At 38.5% G+C, this 27,509-nt stretch overlaps 2 protein-coding genes across 3 annotated transcripts in view; both read right to left on the reverse strand.

Moving 5' to 3' along the window:
* LOC134664945 (leucine-rich repeat flightless-interacting protein 2) overlaps positions 1-23,727 on the reverse strand; it is a 41,665-nt gene extending 17,938 nt beyond the window's left edge. The window contains exons 1-2 of one of the 2 annotated variants that reach the window (XM_063521674.1): positions 23,366-23,727; positions 22,303-22,397 (exon numbers count right to left, since the gene is read on the reverse strand). In XM_063521674.1, coding sequence (XP_063377744.1) covers positions 22,303-22,380 — 78 coding nt within the window. In that variant the 5' untranslated portion in view covers positions 22,381-22,397; positions 23,366-23,727. Of the gene's footprint in view, positions 1-11,984; positions 12,547-22,302; positions 22,398-23,365 lie in introns of those variants that run through there. The other variant, XM_063521673.1, reaches the window with a different exon arrangement.
* Positions 23,728-24,158: 431 nt separating this feature from the next.
* LOC134664949 (dolichyl-diphosphooligosaccharide--protein glycosyltransferase 48 kDa subunit) lies at positions 24,159-27,445 on the reverse strand. Its single transcript, XM_063521679.1, has 7 exons — positions 27,249-27,445; positions 26,902-27,140; positions 26,495-26,737; positions 26,087-26,230; positions 25,598-25,759; positions 25,071-25,301; positions 24,159-24,537 (listed from the first exon to the last, which is right to left on the reverse strand). Exons 1-7 carry the CDS (start codon positions 27,376-27,378, stop codon positions 24,379-24,381), a joined length of 1,308 nt encoding a protein of 435 aa, XP_063377749.1. The 5' UTR covers positions 27,379-27,445; the 3' UTR covers positions 24,159-24,378.
* Between the last annotated feature and the right edge of the window lie 64 nt (positions 27,446-27,509).

The raw sequence follows: 27,509 nt of genomic DNA on the forward strand, positions 1-27,509 counted from the left end.
ATCGCAACCGCAAGTCTCCCGCAACTCACGCCACGCGAAGAGAACATAGTTAGGTACCAGTTACAAACTCGAGACGCCAATTCTTATCACACACGACATGCATTTCCTATCGTTTTTGGTCGTAGATGAATCACTAGGCGGTCAGGCGTAACACCGGTAGTTGACGTCGCCAGATACCGGTGTCGCCTTCTATGAAGTTTAGAATAAAAACACAGCGATTTACCGCTCAAGATCTGTAATCAATTATCGTCTGATGCGAGTCCACATGAGCGAATGGAATGTGTGGATTGACAGTACTTAGATTACTTTTGTTACGAGGCTTTTATAGTAAGTATGTTTAAAGCACTTCATTCTTCAATTTTGCATAAAGCAGGTGGAAGTTACCTGTTGATTTTATTTCAATCAGGTTACTCTATTTGAATGTAAGTGAAAAAAAAAAATTAGTGAAAACGACCTTTTTTAATGCAAGTGAAGGGAGGGTAGACAAATCGGATCATTAGGGTTCGAACACATATTTTCAGAGATCTTCCCTGTTAAAGCGAGTTTACATTGGCTTCAGAATCCTTTTCTATTTAAACAATGACAATACATCCCTATTCGATAGCGACTTTACATACAAAAATAGTTATCGATGTTCATTTAGGAAACGCGCAATCATGTGGAAACCTAACGATCAGTAGGCGGTAGGTTACGTGTTCGAAATATAATATTTGGTGATGGGTTAGTCATCGCTGGTGAATGTTGCAGGTAGTGTCGACACAAACCTCACAGGTCAGGGTTCAAACAGGTACACTTTTAGTGATGGATACCAGGGGCTTCGCATTTTGCAATGGTCAATGTTGCTGCTGAGGGGCTACCGCGGACCTGGATTTCGAAATTCGAAGAGCGTTTATCACAACGTCTGAGATAGAGACGCGGATAAGTATGTATGTGATCTTCAATTATTGCGCTACGCTTCAAAGAAAACAATTCTACTCTACAATTACCTTAACCAACATGCAACTATACAAATTTTACAAGTTACATTTCAACTCTTAAGACTCAAATTAAATACACAAACGTGTCATGTATCTCACAGCCACGCTTGTCTCATTGTCTCGGATCTGGGTCACCGCGGAGACCTCGCTAAGTTGTTAGGGCCATAAAGGGGAGCAGAAGTGTTAGCTTCAGGTGACACGTCAGGATTACACGGCTATTGTTGGAGTGATAAATCTGCAACGGCCTTTATAAATGATGATGGATGGCCGAGTTGTCAGCGGCGAAGAGAATGCGATTTTCTAGACAAGTCAGCGTTATATCATCTAATCTTTTACGACGGTTTGTTTTGGTTGCTATGTGCGGATGGGTTTAAGGCTATTCATCACAGGATCACAAGTATTCTAAGCACATAATCATTAATTACATTGTGAATAAGGTAAGGATAAGGATGCGTGCGTTGGGAGACCGTGCATACAGAATATAACAGAATAAGTATGATTTAGAGGACTCTGTTAGTTTTGCTCAATCAAAGGTGGAAAACAAGAGAAAGTTCTAAAATGATTCTGGAGAAGAATCTAGCTTAAAGATGGCTTGCATTGTAATAGCCGTATTAAAATAAGTTTTTGGCAAAAATTTCATTTTTGGTACAAGCTTTTATCGCTGACTGTACTTTTCTCACGACAGACAACTAATACTCATCGAGACAATTCTAAAAACCCCTAACACAATTAGGTTGCGTTGTTTCATCACAGAGTTCCTATGGCCACCTCCTGTCTCCATCATCAGATCAGTTCGAAAGTACCATATTATTGTATTGTCATCAGAACTACATACAGCTGCCAATTTTCATAACGCTACGAACGTTGGAAGATGGTTAAATTAGTTACCTTAGATTCCATTACATAGTTAGTTACATACAGGTCGACGTTCCTATGGCCACCTCCTGTCTCCATTATCAGATCAGTTCGACAGTACCATATTATTGTATTGTCATCAGAACTACATACAGCTGCCAATTTTCATGACGCTATGATCGTTGGAAGATGGTTAAATTAGTTACCTTAGATTCCATTACATAGTTAGTTACATACAGGTCGACCTAATAAAAGCTTGTTAAAAATGAAGACACGTAGAAACCACACCGAAACAATAAATATTATCAAACGTTTAATAATTATGAAAATGAAACAAATGTGTTAGTAGGTATTACGTTGACATTGAAAATTATCACAGGAAGAACATAAAAACATATGTAAAATTAATCAAATGGGTTCAAATGTGGCATGATTACAACAATGTATTCTTATTAAATTTACGGATACTACAAACGGATTTTAATTTACATAGGTACCTCTACCTAATATACCTAACATTCAGCAAATATACCTTTATTATAAACAACTGAAATATAATATGCTGTTGTTATTTAAAAATAATACCGATCTGTCAACACCTTAGGTCACAAATAATTAAGTAAATATAAAACATTAAATTAGCTTACAAATAATAATACAAACTATCTCTAAACTAAATAAACTTAAAATAAAAAGCCTATAAATAAAAAACGTCCCCCAAGTCACTGCCGATATTGGGCAGTGTGCCCAGAAGGCTGGCCGCATTGCCACGTTGTATGGCAATACTTATGCGTTGAGCAAAATACTGGCCAGCCCTCTGGTCTCCTGCGGCATCTATAAGGCGCTCCGCTAAGGCCCTGTATATACGGCGCGCGCTTGGCCCCCACGGCCCCAGCGTTTCGACCCCAAACGCCTCAAAAATATAACTACTGCCAAGGGTGGCATATTTGCGGCGTTTGAGGTCTTCTGCCATGGACGCGGCATGACCAGCATCTCTGCTGGTGCCCGGAAGGTGGGACGGCGCGAGGGTGTCAACACATGTGGCATCCCAGACTAGAGGCCGTCCCATCTTCCAAGGCACCAACGTCATACCGTCGGGCCTCTTGCCATCGTCCCTAGCCAAACCGACGGGCTCGAGTATGGCCGGGACTTTGACGCTGACAAAGGCCCTTCGGATGACGTCGTTGATGCTGGCGTGTCTGGGTATGCGTCCGGCGCTTCTGCCGCAGGAAAGTCCATGATGTCCAAATTTGTCCACCATGGCACCACAACGGCAGTGATGGGGGACGTTTGTTACAGTCCCTATGCGCAAACAAGTCGCCAGTCTGAAGGTGGTGTTGTCCAATAGGGTCCCTATGGATGGAGAGGGTAGGGCTTGTAGCCACAGACCCGACTCCCACTCCGCAGTGGCAAGGAGACGAGCTCGCTCCGCCGTACTAGTTGACGTATCAACGAGATTATTCCGTACTAGACGGCAGAGCGGCTCGTCCCATTGCCTCTGCGAGCAAGGATTGGCAGGCGGGTCCGTGTTGCTGCAGGTTAGTGACCAAACATTCTTGGCCTCGGTGCAATGTGCTGCCTCTATGGCCCCGAGAGAGCGAGATAAAATGCCTCCAATTAGGTTTTGAGCACTATGCACCGAGGACAAGAAGGCAGGCAGCGACACACTGGAAATTTTGCGGATACCCAGGCCACCGTGCCGAATAGGCAGAGAGGCCTGGGTCCAGGACCTTTCTTCAAAACGTATGTTGAGAACAGATGAGAGAGTATCCTGAATTAAGGAGTCAAGTTTTAAAAGTAGGGTGGGATGCTTCCAAAGGTGACTACAGCGGAGAACATATGTAAATTTGGGTACGAAAAGGCAATATCGAATGATGGAAAAGGCGGTATGCATATTAATTTTTAGTAGGCGTTCCGAAACAGAATTGAAATTTTGGATTTTGGCATTGACATATTCGTCGAAAGATTGATCTAAAATAGGGCAGCCAAGAAGGTGAAGCTGATTGTCACTGATAATTTTGATACCGGGGGCTATCATAGCAAAGCTGTCCTCTATAATTTTGCAATCGGAGGAAGGGTTCAAAATAAAGAGTTCGCATTTCGAAAAGTTCAGAGTAAGGCCGATAGATTTTAACTCTGATGTTAGTTTTTTTAAATCGTCATTGAGTTTATGTAAAAATGTCCTATAATATTTATTTATTGGATTCCCGTGGTCCTTGTCAAGTTGAGTGGAGTGAATCTTCATAGCGGCGTGTAACAATACGCAAGGACGTTACGGGCGCGCTTGCACAATACCTGACAATAGCAACGCGACGTTCATCTATAAGATATAGCTCTCTAATGTCTGTCACTTACATGTTAATAGTTAAGCAAAGAGAATTTAGACTAGAGGAGTACTGTCAAAGTAAATTATGTAGTCAGTACATTTACTGCCATCTTTCGAATGAAAAAATAAGGATCAAAGTCAAATGGCGTTCTAAAAGTGTGTCAAAATCATTTTGTATCGAAAGATGGCACTAAATGTACTGACTACATAATTTACAAATTTGTCAAAGTAAATTATACTTGTACCCTATCACTTTCGCATCGATTATAGATTACTACAATGACAAGAGTTCAAAGTCCAAGCCGGAGAAGTAAGACGACGAATCGTTGATTATTGTCGTCAATAACTCGTCGACTGTTAAAATAGGGCCACTTGCACCATCCCACTAACCCGGGGTTAACCGGTTAAACCTGGAGTTACCACACTGAGAGAAAAGTACAACAAAAATACACTTAAATTACAAAAATAAACTTAATCCGGGGACAAGGAGAGTTAACTAATAGGAACAAATTGACTTTTACAATTTCTATTAGTTCTTGCAATTTCTATTATCTGTTTGTTGAAATTATATTTGGGATTACTGAGCTGTTTGTAGAAATAAATAAACTTTACAGAAATAGTGAAACGTCCATAATTATTACTAAAACTTCATTTTTTCCCCAGTACAGAACTGTTTTTTAATTCCTGGTGATGATTGTTCTCTCAGTGCATGGTTATCAGTGTTAAGCCCCGGGTTAATGGGATGGCGCAGACGACTCGAGATGTTCTGATGTAGTTTTTTAAAAGATCACAAAAAGATATCGTTTTCTTTACAACTACAGATTGTCGTTAGTCGATCGTGATCACTGGCCATTTTACAAAATAAACTTTCACGAAACTGTGTACAGTTACAGCTTTTCAAAGAACAGCAGGCATTCTCAATCTTTTGTAAATAAAGGCTACAAATCCTATATTTAAGAGGTCACCGGACTCACCGGTCGCAAAACATGACCTATATATCTATGCCAGGATTGCCAGGTGGGCCATTTACAGCCAGGTTGGGTACAGCTGAACTACAGAATTAATTTACCAAAAGACAAAGGCACTTAGTTTTTCACAAGATAATTATCACTTGGAGATCGCCGCACGGAGCTCGCAAAACGCATGCGCGCGCCGAAACACGCGACACACTGAGGTGAGGCCCGGTTGCATTTGCACTTGCTAAACAATGGTTAGCGCATCCGCATTCTGGATGACGGTCAGTTAACTGTACGATCGGCAGAGCTGTTAATACACTTTCAGTTTTATTTGGATTCAGAAGGAAATTAACCTCCTGTGACGACCAGCATCTATATTGTTTTTGCCTGACCGCAATTGAATTCTGACTTTTGTGTCAACTTGACAGAGTTAAATATACCTAAGCAAACAAATTTAAGTCGTCAGGGGGTTCAAGAGCCATTTTGTATCCACGAGTGAAGTGTAGGTATCTGTTGTGTGGAATTCAGTGTATTTTCGTTATTAAATATAATGAGCAAACTGTAAATGAAAATTGAAAAGAATGCGGAGAACATTAGCGATATAACAATATAAATCACTCTCTTTCTCAATTGAGCTCTTTTCCTTCCATGAGAAATTTTAGGTTACATTTATTTGACCAATTTTCTCCAAACGAAAATACAACGCCAATCATGCTAATGCCTAAAATAAGTTTACAATGAGGTTAGTAGGTTTAAGACTAATATGAGTTTAATGTGAATTGAACCCACTACACTCAGTTTACAAAACCGTTAAATCCATTTTATTTCAACGCGCGTCTTAACCATCGTTTAATTACGATAATTACGAAACGGAACTGCGTTTCCCGATTAAAACGGTAAACTCAATATGGATTCAAATGCAAGAACAACCGGGCCTCGAACAATGCGGAAAGCTACTTAATTCCACTGAAGCCACGCGATCGATTCGTATCGATGGAAAAACTAATCGGTTCCGACGATTAACGGCGAGGTATCGACTAGAAACTTAACATCTAAAGCGACCCAAATCCAAATAAATCTTCAAACCATTTTAGGGCATGTAGCTGTAGAATTAAAGAAGAGAATCGCGTGCAAAATCAAATGTACTTGAGTCACTCCGGCTTAGAGCGTCAAAAGTATTGAGCGAGATGCGCGCACGCGCGACGCAAATATCGTGACATTTTCAATCACTTCTCTCACAAACACTTGATTAGATTTTACTATTCATTCATAAATCGACTCTATTCCCACGTATCTAGATTTCTTTTTCGACAGACAAGCTGTTTAAGATAGGAGGTTTTATAAGTGAGTGATGTTTCGCGACGCATGTGCAGCATACGCATCACGCTGCCAGCGCCGGCGCATAGTTTCGTAACACCAAAGGTGAATGATCGATGCCAGATTTATTTTTAAACGAAAATAAATCGAGAGGACAATAAACTGTCAGTTTCGATTTGTATAATAGTTATTGGTGTCGTAAAATTAATGTTTTAGTATTTTAGTAATCATAATTCAAGTTTACTTTCGAAACGCTTTCAGAATGCGGTACAGGTGTGGAAAACTTTCTGGACAGTTATTTATTGGTATAATTGGTAGTAAATTAAACCCATTTCCCATTTACATTACCGATATAATATTATTAGTACAGGTAGGTTCTAGGTAGGTCCTACCTCCAGTGTCAGTTTGACGTGCTATTTTTGGGATAAGTATACAGATTATTCACGTAAAAGACTATTTTTTGCTATGGGCTATCGTTTACGAATTAATTACGAAAAACTCCCACTTCACTCCCACTCCCACCCTCCGGTACTTTTAGTATGTCATGTTGTTTAATACACCATTCCCTACAACTATCCCCCGTTTTTCCTACGTTTGGTGGCCTATTCATAAACATTTCGTCTTTGTGAAAAGTCCACGTGTCTCATGTTCAGACTTGCGCAGCGCGCGCCGGCATTTTCACCTTTTTACCCACATTGCAATAGTTATTTTATTCTTTGTTTTCTTTTTATCGACACAGCGCATCTAAGTGGCACATCCGTCTCGTCTCGCAGAATGTGAGAAACACAAGCATTAAAACAATAATACGTTTAAAATCGAGAAGGTTAATGCAGAAAACGTTCTAATGAACATAAATGTATTAACGCTAATACGTATTTAATAACCATAGGGGCATTTCACGCCAAGCGGGCAGCGAAAAAAGTGTCAGGTCATAGAATTTGCTGAAATTTGGAATAATTATACTACTCGATATTATAAAAATACGCATTCTTTTATTTTTTTTTATTTGGCACCGTTTCCGGTTTGGAAGCATTTAAAAAATGGACGAAAATTGAGGAGAGCATTTTACAAAAGCTGATGCAGCTATTATTTAATAAACTGAAAAATAAGTTTAATATTGGTTTGTATACAATTTTAATTGCTTTATCTTGCAGTTATAACAATTTTGATATTTATTAATTTTTTCATACAAAAAACCGGAAATGAAAATTTCAAGTCAAATTTATATAAAGTTCGGTATTTTTGAAATTTTTTATTTTTGCCTCAAAATGTAGCTTATAGTCCATCAAAAATACATGGAAAGTTTGAGAGTGGGATCTGCATTAGTTTCGGAGATACATGAACTAAAGTGCAAACGTGCCGGTCTGAGCGTCGTACTGGCGATTCCTTAGTTACCCAGTCAAATAAAGGTTTTGACCCTGGAATGACAAATAATAAGCTGGAAACTCGTATAACTACACCTTCGTTTTGGCGGTCTTTAAATTACGATAAAAGTCATAGAAAACCTCGTGTTCGCACCGGAGTTTATTCAAGGTCAAAGGTCACAAAAATTGCTTTATCACGAATATCAAGGTTTCTATAGCTCCAATTATGTTTTTATATAAATGAAGATTGTAGAGCATACAATTTGTGACAAGTCATATTTCGGGCATTTTTTCAGATCCTCAACCGTTTTGTAGGAATTGTCGGATATAGACGGCATAGAACGCGTAGCGGTCAGCCATACGCTCCGTAATGCAAGTTTCCCGTGAATTCCGGTGAATAATAACTTCTATGAAGTTATTTATTTCATAAGATGCTATTTACGGATTATACGCTGATTTTAGAACGAAAGTTGTCTCTTCTGTGGACAATAGTTAACAGCTTTTGTGCATTTATGCATTCATTTTATGAAATAGGCTAATATGTAAAAGAAGTACCCCTTCATTATTAGGATTAATTAGAAAATTAGGGTTTGTTGCCTCTAGTGTCCACAGAAAAGAGGTAAAGTTGAAGTACAAATAATACAAGTAAACATTTCCACAATATTTTATTCAACTGGCGATGGAAATATGTATATCTTTTCGATCTGTCTTCAACATTTGCAAACGTTGACTATTTGTTGGTTTTACATTGAGTTAAAATTTGGCATATTTATGAAAAACCAATGACAATGCAATATTTTAATGACATTACTACATAAGTTAAAATAAAGTCGCTTCCCGTTGTTTGTCCCTGTGTATTTTAAATAGACAGAGTGATTCAAGAGGACGATTTATGTATAATTTTATTAACCCGTGCGAAGCTGGTCGTTTTTAATGTATAAATAAGAATATATAATGACATCAGCCCATCATCATGGCCATAAAATATATTCGCAGAATTGAGCAGATAACTGAAAAAAAGTACAGTCCACGATAAAAGCTTCATCAAAATCAAATCAAATCACACAAGCTGTTAACTATTGTCCACAGGAGAGACAACTTTTGTTCTAAAATCAGCGTATGATCCGTAAATAGCATCTTATGAAATAAATAACTTTATAGAAGTTATTATTAACTGGAATTCACGGTGAACTTGCATTACGGAGCATATGGCTGACCGCTACGCGTTTTGCGCCGTCTATATCCGAATTATCCGACAATTCCTACAAAACGGTTGAGGATCGGGAAAAATGCCCTGAACATGATTTGTCTCAAATTGTATGCTCTACAATCTTCATTTATATGTAAACATCGTTGGAGGTATAGAAACCTTGATATTCGTGATAAAGCAATTTTTGTGACCTTTGACCTTGAATAAACTCCGGCGCGAACACGAGGTTTTCTATGACTTTTATCGTAATTTAAAGACCGCCGAAACGAAGGTGTGGTTATACGAGTTTCCAGCTTATTATTTGTCATTCCAGGGACAAAACCTTTATTTGACTGGGTAACTAAGGAATCGCCAGTACGACGCTCAGACCGGCACGTTTGCACTTTAGTTCATGTATCTCCGAAACTAATGCAGATCCCACTCTCAAACTTTCCATGTATTTTTGATGGACTATAAGCTACATTTTGAGGCAAAAATAAAATTTTTCAAAAATACCGAACTTTATATAAATTTGACTTGAAATTTTCATTTCCGGTTTTTTGTATGAAAAAATTAAAAAATATCAAAATTGTTATAACTGCAAGATAAAGCAATTAAAATTGTATACAAACCAATATTAAACTTATTTTTCAGTTTATTAAATAATAGCTGCATCAGCTTTTGTAAAATGCTCTCCTCAATTTTCGTCCATTTTTTAAATGCTTCCAAACCGGAAACGGTGCCAAATAAAAAAAAAATAAAAGAATGCGTATTTTTAGAATATCGAGTAGTATAATTATTCCAAATTTCAGCAAATTCTATGACCTGACACTTTTTTCGCTGCCCGCTTGGCGTGAAATGCCCCCATATTCACTTGTAGCCTAATTAAAAATTGTAAGTGGAAAATCAGCCAAGTACGTAGACCACGTACAATGAAGGATTCTGTACAATGCATTTAAAAGCTACGAAGAAAGGAAAACAAAAGGCGTTCAAATAAAATGTCGACACGACGATAGGGAACTCAAAAATGGTTTAATCTTAATATATAGACACACACACACACACACACACACACACACACACACACACACACACACACACACACACAGACACCACAGACAGAAATTATACAGGGTTTCATTTTTGCTATTTTGGCTACGGAACCCCAAATAAAAGCTATGAATATGCAAAATTCAGATCGCTAAAGTATCAATGATTAATTCATCGCACACTCGACCGCCCCTTTTCACAATAGTTTCACTATTTTGATTGATAGATGGAACTAAACGGTTCGATTTGAATAAGAATGGTTCGAGCTGTCACCAACTCATGTGACGGGGTATGTTACTGTCACATTTCTATAATAACTTAAGTGGCCGTGAAACTGACGGACTTAGGAGTTATTTTAGAAATTAATCAAGGATTTTCGTTGTAAATGATGGATGGAGAAGGCACGTCCTTTAGATATGCGGCTAATTTTAGTTTGCTACCACTAGCTGTGATTCAGCTCGGATATAGCAAGCTATTCCGCAAAAACAAATACAGACTTATGATAAAAGCAATTGAAGCTGTGATGAAAAGTTTAACGGCTATTGTAACTAGGCTCTAGGCTTAACTTAGGCGCGCTGTTAAACAGCCGTTAAGCCAGACACCGCGTACGAATCTGGTGGTTCTGGGTTCAAACCTCTATAAATATTGTGTGATGACCGTGACTATGTGTCATGAGTTTATTTATTTATTTATTTATTTATAGGTTCACCAACAGTTATTACATTGAAGCTTACATCTATACAAACAATGACAACATGCTGAATGTATAACTAATTACTGGTAAACACCACATGCAAGTAATTAAAAAAAGCAAAGTCAACAACAGTTTTGGATGACATCTATGCACTTAGGTATCATTACCAATAGCCAATAGTGCAAACTTTGCTTAGTTAACATTCGCAAGACGAAACTCAATCTCACACGCCTAAAGACTATTACTACTTGAAATAGTCAGTTGGAAATGGTTTGCAAGATAGATAATTATGATAACAAAAATGTTGTCTTTTTATTTTATAGCTATAGAAAATATAGGCCTCTAAAAACCGGATTACGTTAACGACTCGTATTTGAAGCTATAATTAAAACAGTTATTCGGAATATTACGTAATAATCCTGACATTGCCAAAACACGAAAAATAAGTGAAAGTCAGATACACAAAACTTATGTGTACGGCGGCAACTGACAATAATCAATAAAGGTAAAAGAAATCGGAAGTATATCTTGTCAATAAATTACATACTACTAACTTGCTAAACGAATCTAGGGCATAAAATGTTCAACATGCTTCGGCCCGCATGATTTGAATTGCAAATAACTTAGAGAATACAATTTGCAAAGTAGTAATACTAATACATTAACATTAGGTAATTTTCTCACTAATTGCCACAGAATAAAGTGAGTGATGTGATGAGGGCATATCAGGTTAGGTAATAGGCGTAAAAAAAGGCGTAGAGGAATAAGATGAACCAAATTAAATACGAGCTTAAGTACATCCCACGGGTTGGTATTTGAGGATAAACGGATAAAAGCGTAGGCAGACCAGGGCGGGCTCGTGTGAGGTCATTTGACACAGTACAAACTGATCTGAAATAATATGGGGAGAGGGCCTTAAAAAACATTTCTAGATAAGGAGGCAGGTACAATAGGTACATGTTTTGACAATTATACTCTTGTTATGCAATAATCCTCCAGTCCTTCTTATATTTACCATTAAAGTTTCTGCTTTGCCATCTCTTCTGCTGTACGCATGAAGTAATCTATATGCAACGTTACAGTAAAATAAATGAAATCTACCTCTGACTCCAGCTGACGTTGGCAAGTCCTTTGATGCTCCTGCTGTTGAAGCAAATAGAGCACGGGTTTTCTCCGAACCATGTCTCAATCGGCACCAAGGCTGAGCAGACTGAGCAGCGGCGTTTGCATTGCAACCTAGCTTAACTAATACTTACTAGTTTAGGTCTAACGTGGCACACGATGGACCTCGCAGACTCCTCATCACTGCTGCTCTCCAGACAGTCGGACAGCGAGGGCGAGCGGCGCGGCCAGCGCGGCGCCTTCTCCGAGTCCGGGCTGCTCAGCTCTGACCCCGGGCTCAGCAGCGGCGGCGCCTGCCCTCTCCACCAGGACACCAGCGCCGGGGCCACTCCGACAACCATAGCTAGGCCTAGCTTCACCATTTTGATTATAAAGTCTTAACTTCACTGTTGCATTGTTCGATCTATTAACAAAACACTGGTCTCAAGTGATGCATTGTCCGCAAACGTCTATTTCAGAGCTTCCGGCTTTATGTCAACGCGAGCGAAACGAGCACGTGCCAAATAAACCAATTAGCGACATCACTCGATTAAGGCAAAAGTCACAGTCACTTTACCACTGTCTAAGTTAAGTTCTCGAGACAACACGCGCGTGGAATAGCAGATCCGCGTCAAGTTCTGTAATATCGAAAGTCGCCGGTTAAGTTGACGTTCTCTCGCGATCGCGGAGTGCCGAGTGGCGGTCGTTGACGGTGGAGCCCGCCGCTCCCCCCGCCGCCGCCCAGCGCCCCTCCAGCCGCCCGCCCAGGGAACTACCCCTTACGTCTGTGCACAATGTCGCGCAAAACTGCATTCAGCTATGTACTTTAATATGCAGCTTCTAATCTAAAATTAAACAAGCGATTTCGTTTGTGCATTGTGCAATTTACTGACAGCTGAAATGTAGGTCAAACGTGTGAAACTTGTACTCTAGTAATAAAAACAAATTGGGTTAAACGCGTAAAAAGATAACGCAACGCGCTGTTAAACAGGGAGTACTACTTGCAATGCAACGAGATTTTCAAAAGTGGAATAAATAACGGTATAGGTAACCCGAAGAGCAAAGTGACGCAACGCACATCCGCACACACTTCCTGCTCAACGTTGCAAAATTGCATTGTTTCGCATTAAACATCGAAATGCATTCAGCGAGCGTGAATGTCTTGAAGACACACTTCACTTTAGCACGCAGCACTTTGGAGGGAACTGTTAACTTTCAATTTACACACTTGTTAAAAAAAAACTTAAAGTAGTTCACTTGGTCTACCTAAGTAAGTTAAGTATGTACAGGTACATATTGTACAGAATTGATATAGATTTATGCCTAAACTCTAATGTAAAACATTGTGTACAGATGAAGGTACATTAGACCAATGCAACTTTTTTACTACACGGTAATGCTAATTTCCACGCGGTATGTAAGTAGGAGGAACAACAGAGACTGTGTGTAATATTAGCACGCTGGAAGATGACATCTGCAACGCATTGCGCTGCACTCGCGATTGGTCGGCGGAGAGGACGGGAGCGGTGCTGGATCGATGCAAGCGCGACTTTTGACCCTGGCTTTTAGTGCGAAGTCTTACATCTCTCCTCGCCTACCATGGATACGTATCGTCAGTTCTCAGATATGGCTTTCTTGTGGGGTAACTCTTGTGAGATTGACAGATTGTTTCTCAGCGAAAAAAAAGTGCATATTCTTGAGCAATTTGCAATGCACCACTAATAGGTACTATAACATATGTAAATCAAAATTATACTATATTTGTCACATATACCTAGTCAGAAATCTGTTCTGATTGCGTTATTTACAAAAGTAAATAAAACCCATAAATATCAAATACATTTTCACACCTACTCATACTGAAACTATCAGTCAACTCACAAAATGTATATTGAACCTGACAGTACAGTCACGTTTATGTTTTTGGAACACTACACAAAGAGTAGGTAATAGGTATACTAAGTATCTGCAAATCGTAAAGTGCAAGAGGGAAGCATGCTTTAGCTTCGCATACCATACATAAACTTGATCAGGATAGGCAATTGCCTGCGTAAGTACGTATTAGTGTTTTATTTTAAACCTAGCTATTTCTCCTTAGATTATAAAACAGCTCAGCTCTTTACACTGCTTTTGCTATACTTTTCCGGCCTTCTGTTCTGGCCAAATATAAGTTTTCATTTCGCGTGAACCGAGAGAATTGCATCAGCCAGGGGTAGGGGGTAGACAGATCGATGCTGCTGACGTCAAACCCGGCGAGGTGCCTCGTGGCTATCCAAGCCCTATAAAACGTCGAACGATTTACGATGCCGATTTGAGTACCTCCTCGACATCTGATTAGATAGATAAGATCTTCCAGGCTAAATTAATTAAGTTTTTTTCCGTATAGACCGAGAGAATTCTATGATGTAAGGGTACACAGGTCGATGCTGACGTCAAAACAGGGGGGGTGCCTGAGGTGCCTCGTGACTATCCGAGCCCTATAAAACATCGAACGATTTACGATGCCAATTTAAGAGCCTAGACGATATCTGATTAGAGGCACTAGCAACGAACTAGGAACGAGAAAACTGGTAGAGGAAACAGAGTATGTTTGTAATGTACGGTATGTAGAAAAAAATGATTCATAATTGGATTGCTGTAATGAAGTAGATTGGATGTTTAATATCTACCCTAAGTAATGAACTAATTGATTGTAGAAAGGTGTGTATACCTAAATCAACTAATAAATCAGTCATAAGTCATAACAAGTAACAACACACTTAGAATTTTTAATCGTCTTTTCTTCAGTAATAGCTGTAATAGTTGTTCACACGCTAGCGACGCCATACATTTATTATAAATATTAAATATTATATTATAGGACATTCTTACACATATTGACTAAGTCCCACAGTAAGCTCAAGAAGGCTTGTGTCGTGGGTACTCAGACAACTATATATATAATATACAAATACTTAAATACATAGAAAACATCCATGACTCAGGAACAAATATCTGTATCATTAAACAAATAAATGCCCTTACTAGGATTCGAACCCAGGACCATCGGCTTCGCAGGCAGGGTCACTACCCACTAGGCCAGACCGGTCGTCAAACACACCATCTACATATGACAAATATATAAGCCCATAAAAGCGACGGTTTTTCAGTCTTCATGAACAACAAGTTCCTACTTGACAGACTTGCAGTGATTTATCAGCAGGAAGTTTTAAATTGAAATAGTTAATCTTTCTTTCCACGTTCTTTCAATTTATCAAATTCCAATCCAAGTTAGCTTCCAGAGGAATTCAGTTTATTCGGTCAAATAAATCTATTTCGACGTCAAAAGTTAGGAGTTTGACATTGATTATTTTAGTTCTTCGATTTAAATTTTATAACGTCATCGTCGTCAACGTTTTAAAATTCACAGCTATAGTGTATTGTTCGATCGCACCTTTCATTTCATTTAATATATGCACAAGCAATATTTACATACATTGAAAATTATACATAAAGAATTAGAAATGGAAGCTTTAGAATTGCAAATGGAAGCATATAGTAGGCTGGACGCGTTCTGTCGTCCGCATACTTATTCAGACTGTGAAAAGCTTTAGAGCCCTTTGAAAGTGTTAAAGCTAACTGACAATGGGTAAACTTTATGTCGTTGGAATAAGGTTTACGAATAGTTAACAGTGTGGAAGAGGTACATAAGGTACGGGGTACAGAGCCCGGCCGGGAACTGGGACACGGGATCGATCGCCGGCCAACGACCCTTACCCTAGGTTACCACCGTTGCTCCCGTTTGGCAAATAGGTCGCTACATTACAGATTGTATAAACACTGGATTTATGTTTGTTATAATTATACAGATTTGAATTGGTGTAGTAATATATGTTGTGTGTAATCAAAAGCACATTTGGTTGCGTTTCGGTGCTGAAAGACTTGAACGCATTTTAATAATATGCCGTTTGTTTGGAAATTGGTCTCAAGTTGACAGTACAAGCATACTTAAAGTAAGTCACTTAATATAAATTAACACAATGTGTTTAAAAATTACTAAATAATAAATTAAAACGGAGCCTCCACAGCAAGGAAATTTTAAGAAATTCAGAGGCTCCTCAGTAAGAATATTACTAGCACTATAGCTAATAATAGTCAACATTCTAGGCGTGTTTGCTGACATACATACAAACACAGTTAACTAACCATTCGGAAACCTTATAGCAAAGAGACAAAGTCCACTATACGTCATTCATTTAGATGAAGAGCTAATCAAATGCAGCTCTCACAGTGACCTGTCACACAACGTGAAAGGCGAACGATGCTAATTCTATACGAGTGGCGAGCTTAGTACTGGTTTCAACTAATTATAATAGGATTTAGAGATTAGATGAAATAATTGTAGGAACTAATTCCAAGTGACCACTTGGAAATTGGGAGACGATACGATAACATTTGAATTGTATTTTATATATTATATCTGGGTCAGACTTATTGTTGCGTAAAAATTACGCTACGAATATTAGTTTTACTGTGTTTTTTTACGTTAGAACTTCTACTGTGTTTACATCGTATATATAGGTATAGGTATATGCATGCGATGTAAACACAGTAAAAGTTTCTAGGGCCTTATTTACATATATTCTCCATTTGGTGTACGTAATACATATTTGAATTTTAATAAAGGGTAGAGTAAACAAATATGCACAAAATTACTTTCATTATACCACTTTAACTTATCAATTTGCGTAATACCTATTTAAAAGGCCGCACCATATACAATTATGCAAGTTCAATTTTACCTTTTTTCAATAAATAAAAGTTACTTTCACCAAATCGGATCGCAGACGCAAAACTTTCTCAAGTAGATCTGACTCTACCATAACTTACACCTCCCACAGATGGTACAAAACTCTAATCAATAACTACAATACAAACAAACCTTGTTACACAAACATTCCCAATATTCCAATGTCCCAATTTATTCCTTAGTCTAGTATTTCCGTAATAGCTATCCGATCCGTCGTCTTAAACGAACCAATATAAAATGATTAGACTTCACACATCAGACACATCGCGCAGTTATTTTGAATCGAACGCACTGTATTATGCGTTGCGTTTCCGTAACGTAATGCGTAGGGCATGTAACGCAAGCTATGTAACATCTGACATCACAATTCCAATCATTACAACCAGGGTGTGCACGCGCATGTAGGTACATGCATTGTATATCTATTTGTTGTCAATCACTGATTGTGATTACGATACATAATTTTCTAGGTGGATAGGTGATAAAAAAAAACTGCTACATCTACTCCTCACTTCCTTTATCTAATTTTTCCAGAAGGGGCTTAAAGATCAAAGAAACGAGACGTTCGAGATCTTTCATCTTCGGGTTGTACATTATACACCTGGAATATGAATCCCCAACAGATAACTTTGGCCTAGCGTGGCAATATGACCAGGAAAACCAACTCCGAACTAAATGAGAAAGACTGAGAAGACTAATCTGTGCAAATTTTCAGTCATTCCAATGAAAGTGAGCTGGGACGCTACCGAGAACATCGAAACTCTAAGATCTCTATTGCTCTTGATTAAATAGACTGACAGAGATGAAGTCTTTAGAGGTCCAGACTTAGTGCCAGTTGCACCAACCACATTTGACAGACTGATCAACGTCAGCCGGCGCGCCCCGGCGCTTTACTATGAAACTTTCCATACATAAAAATTTAGCGAACTCTTTAACGATACGAACACTTTGGTGCAACCGACCCTTAGTCTAATACGAGCTGTAGCCATGTGCATTGTGCATATATTTATTGAATTTTCATTTAACTATATTGGCTAAGTAATAAAGGTCACGACTACCAAAAGCAAAGTGAATATTTCGGTTGGGCGCGTTGTAGAGCGGTCGCGCATGCTGCACAAATAGATCGCATCTTGTAGGGCTGTCAGCGGCGGATAATTGGGTCGATAACTATTAGCGGAATGAGCGGGATACTGGCAACTGGCAACAATAGCACGGTTTGATGTCGGTATATTCCCTCAAAGATTTGCAGTGTAATATTTGTGCGTTCAATCCTTGATGTATATTAGTCAGCCAAGAGAGTGATCTACCACTTTTCGACTCTATCATCTGATTGATAGAGTCGAAAAGTTGTAGACCACTTTCTTGGCTGACCGTATACAGCGCGAATAGGTGAGGTCTGTGTAATGCAAATTTTTGGAGTTGAGTACATAATAGAAAACTATTTCAAAAAGGGATAAAGGATATGGCATTTGCTATTTTCAGTAATTATCAGATTATTTATGTCAGATAAATACAAGCGTTTATGGAACAGGCTATTCAAGTATTGTCGTATCAAGATCTCAAAATAATACCGTCAAGAGCTGAGCTTTAAATCTATGTATAACGATATTGACGATGATGATGAAATACAAAACAAATATAACAACGTCAGGAAGGTCGATATTTGTGATAATGAAATCTCATAATTATTTTCGGATCTCGGAGAGATATTTTCCGATAAAACATTGTTTTTTCGTTGTTATTTTTCAGGCATATTTGCCACATACATATCCCTACAAAGGTTACAGAGTATATAGTAATAACATCATAATTAAGACGGGATTTAAACATATCCGCGAAACGTGCTTACGCCATGTCACGCCGCCTAAACACCACATTTTATAGCTTCCTCTTCCACGTTTAAATTACGATGTCTTTATACCGCATCCAAATGGCAAATTGGTGTTTATTACATGATTGTGGTCGGCATAGTTAGATTTAATAACATTCCTTAGCATTGCAAGGATTTCCTGGGTTTTCTACATTGTACCAGTCTATAATCTGTACGTTGTAGCATTAAACAAAGTTGGTGTATTTTTATTCATCATCATCATCATCATCATATCAGCCAGAGAACGTCCACTGCTGGACATAAGCCTCCCCAAAGAGTGCCACAATGACCGGTCTTGCGCCACCCGCATCCAGCGGACTCCCGCGACCTTCACCAGGTCATCAGTCCACCTTGTGGGGGGTCTACCCACGCTGCGCCTTCCGGTACGTGATCGCCACTCGAGAACCTTTCCGCCCCAACGGCCATCGGTTCTACGGGCAATGTGCCCCGCCCACTGCCACTTAAGTTTAGCGATTCGGAGGGCTACATCGGTTACTTTGGTTCTACTGCGGATTGCCTCATTTCTGATGCGATCACGCAGAGAGACTCCAAGCATAGTATTTTTATTGCAGTGTCTAAATTAAAGTATCATTTAATGCATTGGTAAACAAATTACATTACAAGTAGAACACTCGTATTCAATAAGACGTGTAATTTAAGTTTGAAATACTGGACCCCCCTTGGTTATAAAGCATTTAAGAAAAGCTTTCGGTGCTTTTGACAATAGTTACTGGCCCTACAAGTTCCCGCTCTACCACTCAGCGTTTCTCTAGTCTATTCTTTACTTCCTACGACCTAATACAATCACTGACGACAATATACTTGTTTCCAAACATTCGCAACGTAGAAAGACAATATTTGGAACTCTTGGGCAAGGCAGGCGCGAAGGTGTCATGCGGAAGAGGCTATTTCGATCGCGTCTTATTCTGTCGCACCTACGCAGGTGACAGTGCGCACCGAGCGTCCGCGCCGACACGCGACGCGACACGACAAAACAACTGAGGCCTTTATCAAGTTCTATAATACTTTATTACTAACCTTTAGCACCCACCAGTTCATTTCATTAAAAAAAATGACAGAAAACACTTGCTTTGCTTCGCATGTTGGAAGTGTTTGTTTTAAAATGAAAAGAAAAATTATAGTGAAAGTTGGTATTAAACAAATTAGCACCGTGGGACGCTCTAGCGAGAGCGTAAACAAATATTTTGAATAACCAGCCACACAATCGTCCGCAAATCGACGAAGACAGACCTCCCCACGCGGTGAGCGATCCGCTACAGCCGTCACAGGCGGAAGGCGGACACGACCTCGCCTGTCATACCTCCCTTAAGGGAGGTATCGAAAGAAATCCAGCAGCATATTTTGAATATAAAACACGTAATGAAGGATCAAAAGTAGTCCGTGAGGAAAAGGGGTGATCAACTGTTGGAAAATTGGAGGGTTTAAGTTTAGAATCGTGAGTGTAGAATATCGTCCGTTCGTCCCCTTTCAAAACGAACTTGGCGACGAGGTTTCCTTTGTTGCAGCCTGAGTAATACTGTACAACTGGCACAATTCTATCGAAATCCTTTTTCATAATATTATCAAGGAGCCACTGAAACACAAAACTAATCGTTACTTGTTGCTAGGTACTAGCCAAAATACTTGTTTCTGTTTTTCTCATACTATTCACAGTGCAATAGTGCAGTGGTATGAGATGCAGGCCGCGGGCGCAGAGATAGTTACTGTTACGTCAACTGCGGCGCAACGACGCGTGCAGTGACGGGTCAATGGGTAATAGTGATAAAGAATTTGTCGAAGACTTATGTGAGGTGTTTGTAGACTATGGAGGTTGGAAATCAGAGTAACGTTAGTTTTTCTATAAAGTATAATAAGCTGACTGAGCCGCAGTCTTAATATAATCTTTCAAAGTGTAACGCTGCGCGACAGCGTATTAAACTATTTAGCTTAGCCGGAATACGAGGTTAACACAAGTAAAAGTAGTAAGGGTTTATGTGAAAAACTAAAATTTTGGCAGCATTTTTTCCCCAATTTCAAATATATATGTTGCAGATTGGAAACTCAATAGCCCATACAGCCCAAAAAAATGTAGTATGCTTCATATTACACTCTTGAAAATTTGTTGGCATGTTGACCTAGTGTTCCTAGAGGTTAAGAAGTCTTATTAACTTGTACAATAATATATGCATACAGGGCGTCCCACGGCGATGCCACATGGAGGGAAAGTACCTTAAATATCATAGATAGCATATTTTGCTGAAAGAAGACTTCATTTTATTTTTAAAACTTAGTAAAGTTGCATTCATACTTTTTTAATTTTTTTTGAAAAAAAATGTATGGAAAAAAATTATCGCGTCATTGGAGGAAAAGTACCTTAATTATTGTAAATGAACATCTTACTGAAAGAAGACATTATTTCGATTTAAAAAAACAAGTTGAATTGCATTTTAAATAATTTCATGGTTAAACCGGGAATCGAACCCGCTACACGAGAAAAAAAAATACCTTGTAGCTTTGTCATACCGATCGAAAGGCTTCAATGTGAGAATTATTTTTTTGGTACAAGGTATTTGTTGTCTCGTGTAGCGGGTTCGATTCCCGGTTTAACCATGAAATTATTTAAAATGCAATTCAACTTGTTTTTTTAAATCGAAATAATGTCTTCTTTCAGTAAGATGTTCATTTACAATAATTAAGGTACTTTTCCTCCAATGACGCGATAATTTTTTTCCATACATTTTTTTTCAAAAAAAATTAAAAAAGTATGAATGCAACTTTACTAAGTTTTAAAAATAAAATGAAGTCTTCTTTCAGCAAAATATGCTATCTATGATATTTAAGGTACTTTCCTTCCATGTGGCATCGCCGTGGGACGCCCTGTATAGCCCTCCAAAGTTTGGCATGTCTTAAAATCATGGGCACTTAATGATCCCACATCCTAATAAGGAATGACAAATAAGAGCTTTAAATATCTCAGTGACCCATCTTGGAATGATCTCAAACTGTATTTAATGGTACCTACACAGTAGTCACACAGGTATATTTGAGCACCTTACTGTATGTATGAGTCACTTTACTGGGTGAGTCCATTATCTGTCTCATACAGCCCACACATAATTAATCTTATCATTAAGAGGTGATAAAAGACAATTATGTACTAATTTAAGTGCAATTGATAAGGGGGTATTGTAGTGTCAGTGCCAATTTAGTCAGTGAGTTGGGTAATTGACAATTTCGTGAAATATACAAGGATATAATGTGCAGGTAATATGTAAATGTTTTCCTTAAATGTGTACTGTTAGAATTATTGACATTGAGGAAAAAGTTGATGTGAATATTCAGATTTGTGTAATTTTAGTTATTGTTATAACGGAATGTAACCACATTCTTACTGTATGTACCAACTAGTGCAACATGTCTGTGTGAGTTTGACAATAACAGCAAAAAGGAAGGCTGAGACAGCCATATACTAACTATAGTTTATCAAAGGACTGTCTTATTTCAAACATAGACAGAGAGAATCATACTATCTTTGTCTTCCACTACTACTAGCACCCAAAAGAAAAGGATGAGTATAGTTTTTTTGTTCTTATTTACTGACAAGTTTGGTTTGACCAACTATATTTCCAGTACTTTCTAACGGGCATAGCCTATGGTTTTTTTAAATATTTGTATATTGCCAACCGGCTAATATATTCTCCTAAAAAGATTAATAACACTTTTTTCAAATTAAACATGCTATAACATAAAATGATATAAATCAGGAAATGTTTTTATATAGTTAGTGTTGTAAAATATAAATATGGCCACCTACCTCTTTGGCAATCTGGTCAAGAGCCTGCTCCTCGGCAGTGGCCTTGGTGTGGGTGCGCTGCCGCCGCGACGGATCCATCGCCACTGTTGAACTTTCTGTCAATCATAAAAGTTATTTTTTCATCGTCTTCCCCAGTAAAAGTGGTTAATAGAGAAAGCAGATTTAGTTATCTCAAGCATAATAAATTACTTGATGATTTAATATATCAAATTCATGGATTATTTGATGCTTTGCCTTTTAAATGATTGTTTTACTAAGATATTGTTTTTTAATGAGCTCATTAAAATACTCAAAATTTTAGCTGCTTGTAAAAAAAAGTCCTCTTTTATTTTATTATAAGTTTTTTGGCTAATTATATTTAGAAATCAAACACAACAGTCTAGTTTTTAAAATATTATTTTAAGCTTACGTTCAGATACAATGGGAGTATAATATAGTTCAAATGTAGTACAAGCAAGATGTGGTATTTCAGGAAACCTTTGCTGAAATATTTACAAATCTAATAGGTACATATTCACACATAGAATCACAAATGACTGACAGTAATGTTGCTAGTTGTGTAGATAGCATAGGCAACTACACAAATAGGATATAGGTCAAAGTCACAACTTGCATGCAACAAGTGAACACACTGTGTAGTCTAGTTCCACATTCATTCATGTCTCTTATCAGTCACTCATCTAGCTCAGAGGTTAAGGTGAGTTATACATGTTATCAAAAACAAAAGAAATAATACCTTTGCTCTACAATACAAGCCTCTAACATCAGACACAATTCACATATAAACATACACTGTAATTTCAACAAGCACTACATTACTCACTCCACCGTCTAAAATATTTAAAAACAAAACTAGTTGGGAGGCCCAATCTCACTTGGCCACAGACCTCATTAACATCACATATGCAACTGGGACACCACTATAACCTAGAGGTTCATTGCGCTTTTTCCGCGTGGATAAATTCGCGAATCAGTATCAGAATTGTCGTATTCAGAGGAAAACGGGTGGGCACCAAGCCAACACAGTTTTTTATGGAAGGCACTACAATGACATCATACTCACGGGACGGTTAGAGTTGTAAACACATCACTGCTGCAGCTCTCCTGGGTACAACGGCTTACGGGGTTCAAAACATACACATTACACGATTTCTTGATGCGATAACGGACACTACACACTAAACCATATTACCAACGATATTTAACAAATACGGGATCATCAATACACTGCCTACACGAATCACATTAATTACCCGTGATGTTTACAAGCCCTAATTGTTTGAAGCATTTACTTGGCACTAAATTAAAGCTTAAGTATGAATAAAATAATGTTTCTAATATAATATGCGTAAACTATGTCCTTTTAACCAAATTAAATTTCTAAAAGCCATGTATGACATGCCATTGCCATTTTTTTTTAACACTGCGTTCGGGTAAAGGAAGCGGATTGTCAATTATGGATGCGTTCTGTTTCCATTTTAATCAAATATTGAATTCCTTTTAAAGTATTCAGAAAATTCAATACATTTTAGAAAGAAGGAGAAAAACAAAGAGAAAAATCTATGTACAATAACCTCGACTAGATTATTGAAAAAAAGTCCGTGGCTAAAACGTAGTGATTATAATATCTCGATTTTTTTGGTTGGAAATTCCTGTGAAGTTTCTTTACTGACTGCTCGATATTAGTAGCGACATCTGGAGCAAGAAATGAGTAGTTTAATTTCCAAGCAGTTTCGGTATTTTGGAGTCTTACTTGCAATATAAAAAAAAAACACTCAAATCTCGCACTTTTTCGCAATCTTCCTTTTACTTTTGGAAGTTTTGGAGGGTCTGGTTTATTTAGGTGGAAACAAACATTTATTTTTTATATAAAATTGATCTTTATTATCAGCATACATTTTGTGCATCACACACAGAAACTTAACTAACACTCTTTCTTAAATTCATATTTACTTAGGTCAACCAACTTTTGTTGTAGTTCATTTAATGATATCAGTCAACTGTATTTCAAATGTGTCAACCTCTTTGGTCTTTGCCCTGAACACATATAAAAGTTGCTCGACCTCAGTAGGAACCCTACTCGCTCTTGGCCTTGGGCGAGTCCTCCTTGTAATAGAGGAAGACGAAGGAGAAAAGGAACACGCCGACCATCATGGAGAAGGCGCTCACGTAGTACGGGTAGGCGCTGGGGATGAAGCGCTCGTACTGTGTGTGCTGCAGTGGACGCACGGACACCTGGAGACAAAATTAAAGTAAATTATAACGATTGTAATATAAAAGGCTGTGGTAAAGTAAAGGGTTACCGCCCTTATATCTTTTATACTACAATCATACAGCCTATCCAATTTTTTTGTCCAATGTGTATTGCGTCTCACATTTTGCTTAATGACAGGGTGAGACGCAATGACACCCTAAGGTAAACTATGCAATGATGACTTTGAATGACTTTAAAGAACATTTTTACAGAAGTTCACCACTGCTGACACAATAAAGGGTTGAAGAAACTTATTATTACATTTAACAAACTTTTTGTTGTGAATGTTGCGATCCGGATCTAGTTGACCCCATGACCCATAACTTGAACACTGATTATTGGCAATATATGGAATGAAGTCTACCGATTTAGTTTACAAACTAATATTTTTATTAGACTTTGAATGCATTAAAAATGCTTATCAAAGACTATGTACGTAATGAAAACAAAAAACCCTGGTCACGGCACCAAATATTGCTAAGTTATCCTTTCATTTAAATTGTAAAAATCTCACCTGTGTAGAATGGTACAACCTCGTGTACCCGATCCTATCATAATCCACCTTGAACTGGTACACGCCCCACACATCAGGCACCTTGAACACGGCCTCATAAACGCCACCCGGCTTCTTCTGCAGCGTGGTGCGAATGAACGGGTCGATGCGAACGAACTCGAGCTGCACGTCGTTGGCGTCGAACGGCTGCCATTTGCCGTTCTTCAGCTCGTCGATTTCGATTCTGTAGACCTATGGAATAAATGTTTATGATTAATTTTGAGTTTTATTTGTCTTGTAGCTTGACGTATTCGCCGGAAAACGGTAAAAATTTTAACTGTGTGATACCGAACCACCATAAGTGAGAGACGCTGCTACAAACGTGGCCTAACTTATATGTAACACTTTCAGCAGTGTATGTCGACTTGTCGAGCCTAAACACTCACGACAGTGTCAATGATGGTGTAGGTGTTGTAGCAGTGCTGATAGAAATGGCGCTTGTGACCTAACTTGTAACAATTGAAACACTGTATAGCCTAAATACTCACGACGGTGTCCGTGATGGTGTAGGTATCCGACGAGTGCTGATCGCCTTGGCGTTTGTGGCTCACGTTGCGCACGCGCAGACGGCCGCGCTCGCCGAATGCCCAAGAGCTAAGCGACGCCGCGAGAGCCTTGTTGCCGGACACGTCGGATTTTATCTTGTCTCCCTGAAAAAAGATGAGCAACTCATTATTTGACAATTGCTTATGATTTTTTTTATAATAGTAGTCCTATAAGTAATTTTTTTTTTTTGAACAGCCATCAAATCTAACTTACAAAAATACACTGAAAGAATTAGGTCAAGCATATTTTTGCGCTTTCAATGATTCTATATTTATTGCTCACTTATTTCAAATTACACACTAAACAGGAACTAATTAAATTGGCAAAACCAGGAAACATTGTGGATATGATGTTGAAATTCATTAATATTTATTTTGCTGATAAACTTAGGCCTACCAAGTGTGAGAGTATTATTACATCCATCAACTTACATGGATCTTAGACACAGGGGAGCTGAAGGCCTCATCAGAGAAGAAGTAGAGAGAGCCACTGAAAATGATGCGCGCGTTGTTGCGGGCCTGGAGCGCTGCAATCAGGACAGTCTTGCGGCCAACGGCGTGCGGGTATTCCTTAACCTAAAAACAAGTGTTGGTATTACATTTGTCATTTCTTTACCTGCTTGCATTATTCGGCCACAGAAGCTACAAATCAACACCCCTCAAACCTAATAATAATTTTAAAATGTCTTTTTCTATAACCATATAAATAAGAACTTGTTAAAAGAAGCTACACATAGTAAGTTTACAGATATTCATAAAGATTTACACTAAGTTGATTGCCTGCCTATCAAAAAAATAATGGGTTTCTGTAATAGATAAATAATATGTTAATAGTCCCACCTGGCTTTTAGGATTGTAACTGTAAGCAGTGCTATCAGCAGTCAGGATCGGTAGCACCAAGCTGTTGTCCTTGTCCAAGATGAGACCGGTGCCCTCAAACAGCAGCGGCTGCAGGTTCTGAGTGCCCACAATGGTCGGGGCATTGATCAGGTTCTTTGGAGACACCACAATCCTGGTGTGTTCACCCTCGTCGGAGACATCATAGTTGAAGTGGTCAATGACAGCAGCGGACTCTTCGTCCATCTATAAAAATACATGAATATAAAAATCAAAATGTTCTAGGAAATTGATGTTTTGTAAGGTTATTAATAAAGCAGGATCTCTGCAATATGCTTTATAATATTCCTTAAAATGCCTTGGCTTATCCTTATCAGCACAAGGGAACTTACAGAAAAACCATTATTTACCTCGAAGCCGCATTCAGAGGCGATCTCCCGGTAGATGTCGCCAGCGGCCGCGTTGCCGGCCATGAGCAGGTTGCCTCCATCATCAATGAACCTGGTGATGGCCTCCGTGTCGAGCTGCCCGCCGAACTCCAGCACCGAAGGCGCAAACACGATCAGATTCTTGTACAGGTACTCGCCGTACTTGGACAGGACGAGGTTGGCGTCGTCGGCGAGTTTGAATGTCAATGTATAACCACGATCTGCGAAGAATAATCCGTAATTATCCAACAACATGTAGCATAAAGCAATAGATTTGTACTAGATTAGTACCGGCATCTTATCAGTAGGAGGGCAATCGATTTACTTACCCTGAAGAGACTTGAAGAATTGAGAGTGCGTCTCCCGAATATTAAGATTATCTACTAAAACTAGAGTTTCTTGTTCGGCTAAAGCCAAAGAACAGGTGGCTATTATTCCTAAAATAATAGAAAACTTCATTTTATCGGCTTATTAACCTACGCCAAAGGAAATTATATCGTGACGTGTACTTAAATTACTATAGAGTAGATAAACGTTTTAGTGTCAAATTTGGCTGTTTATAATTTCCATGGCTAGTGACATTAAAATCT

Source organism: Cydia fagiglandana, chromosome 6 (genome assembly GCF_963556715.1).
Source record: "Cydia fagiglandana chromosome 6, ilCydFagi1.1, whole genome shotgun sequence".
NCBI classification, from domain to species: Eukaryota; Metazoa; Arthropoda; class Insecta; order Lepidoptera; family Tortricidae; genus Cydia; species Cydia fagiglandana.

Excerpts from the sequence above, each read along its gene's own strand:
- LOC134664949 (XM_063521679.1), bottom strand. The coding sequence starts at position 27,378 with ATGAAGTTTTCTATTATTTTAGGAATAATAGCCACCTGTTCTTTGGCT. Across the intron at positions 26,231-26,494 it reads GTTACAATCCTAAAAGCCAG|GTTAAGGAATACCCGCACGC; the intron begins GTGGGACTATTA and ends ACTTGTTTTTAG. Across the intron at positions 24,538-25,070 it reads GGTTGTACCATTCTACACAG|GTGTCCGTGCGTCCACTGCA; the intron begins GTGAGATTTTTA and ends TTTTGTCTCCAG.